Genomic DNA, 7,600 nt, shown 5'->3' with positions numbered 1-7,600 from the left:
AAAAAAAAAAAAAAAAAAAAAAAAGTATATGATCTTATACATAATGTGTACCCATTAATAATTTGTTTTCAAAGTTCCTTTTTTTTTTTTACATATATAGTCATTTCAATGTAAATTAATTTATACAATCTAGCTAATTAATGAAAAATTATTCGTTCTTTATATCATATAATACAACATAATATTTGTTGTCACTTATGCAGCTGCGCAGGATATCCTTAATTTGATCAAAAGAGCTACTATTTGTTTGTGGGTAAGCAAAATTGCAGCTCGTATTTTAAATATTACTTAGATTAAAATAGACATGGATGCATGTTCTATATTTCTCAAAACCTACGACAAATTATATTCTTAAGTCTTCAAAACTCTGTTAAATTATTTTGAAAGTTAGTATATATATATATATATATATATAGTAACTTTAAAGGTTTGCTAAAAGAAAAAAAAGAATTTTTTTTTGAGAAAATCTGATGAATGATGTTTCTTGCGCTATTGTAAAAACGAATAGAAAAGCTACATGGAAAGATGATGATAATAACATGCATAGAGGAGAAAACAAAGAATAACTTTTTTTTTTGTTAATAAGTTTCCAAAAAACCCATTCAAACATTAGTTGACTGAAATTTGACCTATTAGTAATTAATTTACCAAAAAAGAAATTTGTGGAGAGAGTTTCACATTCTTACTTCCTTATCTATTATTGGTTTTTCTTATAAATAAGATCACTAGGATTCTCTTTTCTCACACACAAAAGAGAAGAAAGAAAAAAACATTGAAAATGGGTAAAAGAAAAACTCCAACCACATGGGCCAACGAGAGAGCCAGGAGACTCAGCCTCGAGAAGAGGCTGGCTAGTTTACTTAAGAAGACGAAGGAGCTCTCGATACTGTGTGACATGCAAGCATGTCTCGTTGTTTTCGACCGTGAAGTAGATCAGTTGGTGGTGTGGCCAGCTCCTCAAACCGCGAAGTCCCTCTTCGACAAATTTTACTCTCTAACCGACCATGAAAGGAACTTGAAGGCCGTTGATCCGGAGTCATTCATCCAGACCAATATCCAAAAGCTTGAGAAGAAAATAGCCGATACTCGGAAGGCTATCACGGAGTTTCAGATGGAAGATCTCATGCTCGAGCTCGCCCTTGGTCGTCAACTTGCTGATCTTTCCCCAACCGAGGTTGATAAATTACTCTCGTATACGGGTAAGAAGATTATGTGTTTGAGGAAAGAGATGGGTTCAGCGGAACAACTTGACATGAGTGTCGACGAGGCATCTCTTGGAGATGCGACCCTGAGGGCTTCGAATGTTCCGTCTGCCGGGTGGGGCGGAAACGTGATGGAAACTGGAAGTATGTATTACTTTGATCAATGGGTCTCCACTGATCCAGAAGTCCAAGAACCTTCTGATGAGACTCATTTACCCACAATGGTCACTGGAATGGACCCAAACATGGAACCAGCTGTTGGTGATAAAAACTTGGGGGGGACCTCTAAAGGAGAGAGCAGCAAGGCTGCTGGTGGTGCTGAAGACGATGCCGAATGAAGCTGCGGTAGAAGTTGACATGACAAGGAGTTTTGAATAAATAAAGTTGTCCTTTTCTATTATCGTTGTCTGTTGCTCGTTTTATATCTCTAGTTTCTATTGTTTTTATCGTGTGTCTCTTGTTTTGTGTCAAACTCGTGTATTTGCTTGTCATGTCAACTTAATTTTTAATATTGAATGTTTGTGTCTTTTACTATTCTTTGCAATTTGAAGAACTCCTCCGTATACTTTATTAAAATCATCGTATTTTATAAGATAATCATTGTCATGCATCCAAGTAGTCACTTACAAGTTACAACTAGAGAGATTATATATCATTCTCATCACTCATGCATCGTACATATACTAAAATTTTATATACATCTCCTTTCAACATGTTTCAAACCTCAATATATACTGCATGTTGTATGAGCTGTGTGCAGGAATAAAAACAGATTAGATGCATGCATATTGCATATCTTGTTTTCTATATAAACAAATATATACATACCTATATATATATATATATAAAGGAAATATATCTTAGGGTATTTAAGAAGTAAAAGGAAAGATATCATTTTTTTTTACAGCCTGTCATATTATTATTATCTTAAAAGAGCATATAATAAAATTGGGATAAGGGTTAAAGATTGATGTCAAATTTTATAGGAGACTTATCTGAGTTATATACTCTGAGATAGGTCAAAATTTGTTGGGCCGATTTAATCCGACCTTAAGTAAATTATCCAATGGAGTTGGGTATGTTTCCAACTCATTAACTAAACATACCCAATTGAGGAGTTGAGTGTGTTTGATTCAACGACTTCGAGATAAAAAAAAAAAAGCTTGAGAATCAAGGAAACGAACCAAGATCCTCCCAAGAAGATCGAACCTTTAATACTTTTCCAATGGGCCTTTTTAAATTGGGCTTATAATGTCGGTCCATAGTTTGCTTCCCAACTTTATTTCTCCCTTGTCTTTTTATTTTTTTCGGCCTATAAAAACCTATTTTTATCAGAAGGGAACAAAAATAAAACTTGACAAGAACGCAGTAGTACTACTGTTTACTACTGCTTCTTGTCATTACCAATCTCAGATGGAGATTGGTAATGAAAATGATTATGAAGTGTTGTGGGATCATTGTAGCTTGTGGAGAGAGCACGTCAAGCCAACGCTACTACAAGTTTACTAGAGCAATAATTCTGTCTATTTATTTCTTTTTGTTTTTTTTTAAATGTCACTACCTACTAAAGTAAAATTTTATAATTAATAATTTTCGATCGCATGAAAGTTGAAGGTGATTGGTTGCTAAAGCTCTTGTTTCCATTACACTTGTTCACTCATAGACACATCTCTCTCTTTCTCTCTCCTTCTCTCTGTGGATCTTTGTTTCCTATTTGGAACCGACATGGCTCCCAACTAATAGGAATCTTAAAGCTTTTCACTCTCTTATGTAAGTCTACTCTGCTTATGCTTTCGTACCCCAATTTGGACTGTTATTTGTAAGATTTTATTTTGTTATTTGCTTGATTCTTCCATCTTCTTCTTTTTTTGGGGGTCGTCGTCCTTTAGTATCTACTGAGGATCTTGTCTAGGTTTTGCACAATAATGTTTCGTTACTGATTTTTTTTTGTTTGTTTTGTTTTTAATCTTGTTTAGCAGATCTTTCAACTCAGCAGCAACATCGACTTGTGGCTCTTTTTCCCTTTTTCTTTGGACTTTTATTGGAGATAAGCTATGCAAACTGAGGAACTTTTGTCGCCACCACAGACTCCATGGTGGAATGCTTTTGGATCTCAGCCGTTGACTACAGAGAGCCTTTCCGGAGACGCTTCTGATTCATTCGCCGAAGTCAAGGCAGTTACTCCTGAGACAGAACAAGATGTGGTGGATAAACAAAGTTCTACTACTCTCTTCACTTTCTCACCACCTGGTAAACTCTCAGCTTTCGTTCTGAGTTCTCTAAGTGTGTTTTAGTGAAGATTCCAAGATTGCATAACCGTAACATCATATATTAATTAATAGCCTTGCAAGAATACAATACGTCTCTGTTTCTTGCAGAATGAATACCAAATGCTTTAAGTTAAATCTTATATGTTCTGTCTAATCTTTAATTTAGGTGGTAAAAAGAGTTCACAAGATGTGCCAAAGCCTCATGTTGCTTTCACGATGCAAGCAGCTTGCTTCGAGTTTGGATTTGCTCGGCCAGTGGTAGAGTTTTCTTGCAGTGGAACATAAACTTTTCTATTCCTATGATTTTGTTCCTGTTGAGTATTTTGCTGTGTTTTGTTTTTCATTGTAGATCTACACAAAGCATCCTCATGTAGAACAATACTATGGAGTTCTTTCAGCCTATGGACCTCAGAGGTCTTCCGGTCGAGTTATGCTGCCTCTAAAGATGGAGACAGAAGAGGATGGTACCATCTATGTGAACGCGAAGCAGTACCATGGAATTATTAGGCGACGCCTGTCCAGAGCAAAGGCTGAAAAACTGAGTAGATGCCGTAAGGTAACTAACTTATTGAAAGTAATTTTTGATAATTTGTTCAATATTCATATTCGAAAATGTTGCTTTATGTAATGATGTTGCAGCCATATATTCATCACTCGCGCCATCTCCATGCTATGCGCCGTCCTAGAGGATCTGGTGGGCGTTTCTTGAACACCAAGAAAGTTGATGCAACTAAGCCAAGCAATTCTCAGAGTTCTGAAGTCTTTCATCCGGAGAACGGGACCATGAACTCATCGAGGGAAGCAAAAATGCCAAATCTCTCGGGATCCGAAGTTACAAGTATGGATTACTTTCTAAGTTCGTCAGTCTGTACTCCTAGTGGCATGGTCATGCCTATCAAGTGGAATGCAGCAACAGTGGATACTGGCTGCTACAATCTTAATACATGATCAGCAGATAGGGACAAGACTTGGGGGTTTTGGTTCACAGGTCTTTTGTCTTGTCCCTTATCTTTCAGCCAAACGAAGAGAGAACTTGTGTCCTGAAAAAAAGGACAATGAGTTTCCTTGGTTGGTCCTTGTACCATCCGTTTGGCTGTAAACAGGCAAATCATCTTTGGCTCATCAGATATCAAGGTTTTTTATACGTCTGTTTTCTTCATAAGATTTGAACTGGTGAAGAAAACTTGGGTTATGTTTTCTAAGTAAAAAAATAAAATTAGTGAATAACAATGATGGGTTTGCTACTACCCCTCTTGTTCCAACTAATGTGTGTGTTTATGAAACATCTGTAAGAATTTTAAGTTTATGTGGTTTATGTAACAGAGAAACTATTTAACTGTTATATATATATATATATGTATATGCTCTTTGTTTATGAATTATAAAAATTGAATGCGAACCCCTCAAAAGATACATGTGTGAGAAACTCTATACACTCTTATCATGATTTTTAAATCAAATAATAATATTATTTGTATTTTGTTTTATTTTTTGAATGGAAATCTTTTTAACCAGAGACTCTCAAAATAATATCTTCTATAAAATAATTAATTTTGTTTAGAAATAATCTAAACATAAGAAAAATTGGAATATTCACCAGAAAATCAACCAAAATGAAAAGTTTTCTTATATATCATTTAAGAATAATATTTTTCTTTTTAATGTATGTGAATAATTTTGATCTCATATAGTTTTACATTATACTTTTTTTATGGGGTTAAATCTACAAAACATAAGGGTTCCTTAATATAACTATTCCTAAGAAAATATAGTAGATTTTTTTTATAGGAGATTGACCAACCAAGATATTTGGAATCATCACAGAAGAATGTGACCCTTGTTTTGTCAAGAAGTGGAAGAGTCGGTGTTTGTAAAAGATGCAGCTGCGAAATGCTTTTCAATCTCTTAACTGTTCTTAAATCTTAAACATATCTTTATTATGTGATGTGATACTCATGGTTAAGCTCTTTTAGTAAAAGCCTGGCTATTTGTACTAGGCTAAGCTCTCTCTTTTTTGAATTCCTCTGGTTTATCATGTCCTCTGTTTCTGAGTTCCTTTGTTTGTGCGGGTGTTTGTTTATCTCATCATTGACCAAGAAACAAGACTTTGGGGTTTTGAGCCATCGGTTTAGATGACAAAGAGTAACATAACCGGGTATATACAGAAAAACCAATCAAACCAAAACGACCCAAGAAATGATCCCCACATATTTTCGTTATTTTCTAGTTTCATACCCGTGATCGATGATTGAATGCATTGACAACAAAAAAAAAAGAAAAAAAATACACCAACTTGTGCCCACTACATTAAAAAACGTTACCTTTTTACTACAAAACATCGCATTATGTGCGTACACATTTTCTTTTTGATATTTCAATGTCAACAACAATTTTAGAGATTTGGACTTTGAATCTCCACAGTCTGTTAGCTAAAAAAAAGAGCTAGGTAAGTACATGGGCTTTCACTATTTTTAAAACCATTCAAAAGAATTTTAAACTAACTAAAATATGCACGTTTTAATCTATTGTTTTAAAATATTTTTTTTTATATAAACGAACATGCATGTGCTTCATTACTACATCACTCACCACCCCCTTCTACAGAGAAAATCACAAGTAATATTCAAAGTCTTTTTTTAAGTTTTCATTCTTTAATTTTTTTAATTGTTTTAACAATTTGTTTTTTGATATAATACACCATTATTATACCATTATTACATCCTATAATATTATATCTTTTTTGATTATACCATTAATGGTATAATATTATATCTTTTTTGATATAATACACCATTATTATACCATTATTATACCATTTTGAAATAATAATACTCTCGATATAATAATGGTATAATATTATATCTTGCGGAATTTCTGAAGTTCCGTAAATTTTCCGCTACAGGTCTACTATAGTCTCCGTTTGGGTCACCTCGACAGTGTAAATCTTTCCATTCTCGTTCTTAATGAATACCTGCATGTCTTCATTTAAAAAAAAAAAAAACAAATTGTTAAAACAATTAAAAATTTTAAAGAATGAAAACTAAAAAAAAATACTTTGAATATTACTTGTGATTTTCTCTGTAGAAGGGGTAGTGTGTGATGTAGTGATAAAGCACATGCATGTTCGTTTATATAGAAAAATATTTTAAAACAACAAATTAAAACGTGCATATTTTAGTTAGTTTGAAAGATTTTTGAATGGTTTTAAAAATAGTGAAAGCTCATGTCCTTACCTAGCTCTTTTCTTTAGCTAGCAGACTGTGGAGATTCAAAGTCCAAATCTAACGTTTTGACATTGAAATAGCAAAAAAAAAATGTACGCACATGAGAGCATCGCCAACGGTTGGATCCATTTTTTTGGGATCCAACAATATTTATAACTGAAAAAAATGAAAAGTTAAAAGTTAGACACTGGAGCAAGTTTATTAGTTTTGACATAGTCCAATGGAAGGATCTAAAATAGGAGGATCTAAATATTCAAAGTTTGAAAAACTTGTGTAAACATAAAAGTAAGAATGCTTAACATACAAGACAAAGATGCTTATCAAACAACTTCAGCTGATAAAGATGTGTTGATATGTAGACCATGTCATGAAGCCTAGATTCAATCACAAGATTAGAAGAATACCACTGACCAGTAAAGATGAGTATGGAAACCACCTACTGACAATAGTGAAATTGTGTACATACAGGCCTCCATCCGCTGGGTTACTTGTTCTTGATCCTGATCATATTGCGAAAGAGATAGTCAGCAAACAAGTATCCCAAATTTCAGAGCATATGATGATGATAAATGCATGTTCAGAATCCATGTCAGTCCTAAAGTTATACTTGGCGCAGAGGTTGAAGAAACATGAACTAGAGTACAACATAACACAATACATTGATAAAAAAAAACATAATAGAAACATTGATCAAACAGCACAATACAAACGTTTGGTAAAACAACAAAAACACAATCAAACTTAAAAAAAAAAAAAACAGAGACATCATTTCAAGCATTTGACACCATGTCATTCAGTAGCTTGTTCTTTAAAGCCAATTCTACATCAGTAAGTGGCTCTGACTCTGTTTTTGCAAGGAGAGTCTCCAAATTTACTACTCTTTTTTTTTTTTTTTTTTTTTTTT

At 33.6% G+C, this 7,600-nt stretch overlaps 2 protein-coding genes and 1 long non-coding RNA gene across 5 annotated transcripts in view; 2 read left to right on the top strand and 1 right to left on the bottom strand.

The window, feature by feature from the left end:
- LOC104708456 (agamous-like MADS-box protein AGL80) lies at positions 769 to 1,717 on the top strand. Its single transcript, XM_010425032.1, has one exon. The coding sequence runs from the start codon at positions 779 to 781 to the stop codon at positions 1,538 to 1,540; it is 762 nt and encodes a 253-aa protein (XP_010423334.1). The 5' UTR covers positions 769 to 778; the 3' UTR covers positions 1,541 to 1,717.
- On the top strand, positions 2,640 to 4,814 carry LOC104708455 (nuclear transcription factor Y subunit A-10-like). 3 transcript variants are annotated; one of them, XM_010425030.2, is made up of 5 exons: positions 2,640 to 2,972; positions 3,182 to 3,452; positions 3,639 to 3,730; positions 3,822 to 4,028; positions 4,112 to 4,814. In XM_010425030.2, the coding sequence occupies exons 2-5, from the start codon at positions 3,257 to 3,259 to the stop codon at positions 4,418 to 4,420; spliced, it is 804 nt and encodes a 267-aa protein (XP_010423332.1). In that variant the 5' UTR covers positions 2,640 to 2,972; positions 3,182 to 3,256; the 3' UTR covers positions 4,421 to 4,814. The 3 variants fall into 3 exon arrangements, with proteins under 3 accessions (XP_010423332.1, XP_010423331.1, XP_010423333.1); XM_010425029.2 differs by having other exon boundaries at positions 3,179 to 3,452; XM_010425031.2 differs by having other exon boundaries at positions 2,966 to 3,021; positions 3,179 to 3,452.
- LOC104708454 overlaps positions 6,109 to 7,600 on the bottom strand; it is a 2,214-nt gene continuing 722 nt past the window's right edge. The window contains exons 3-5 of the long non-coding RNA XR_754770.1: positions 7,108 to 7,196; positions 6,706 to 6,852; positions 6,109 to 6,451 (exon numbers count right to left, since the gene is read on the bottom strand). This is a non-coding gene — a long non-coding RNA (uncharacterized LOC104708454). The remainder of the gene's footprint in view (positions 6,452 to 6,705; positions 6,853 to 7,107; positions 7,197 to 7,600) is intronic.

This window comes from Camelina sativa, chromosome 8, assembly GCF_000633955.1.
Source record: "Camelina sativa cultivar DH55 chromosome 8, Cs, whole genome shotgun sequence".
In the NCBI taxonomy this organism is placed as follows: domain Eukaryota; kingdom Viridiplantae; phylum Streptophyta; class Magnoliopsida; order Brassicales; family Brassicaceae; genus Camelina; species Camelina sativa.
This window is presented reverse-complemented; position numbering and strand designations above follow the sequence as displayed.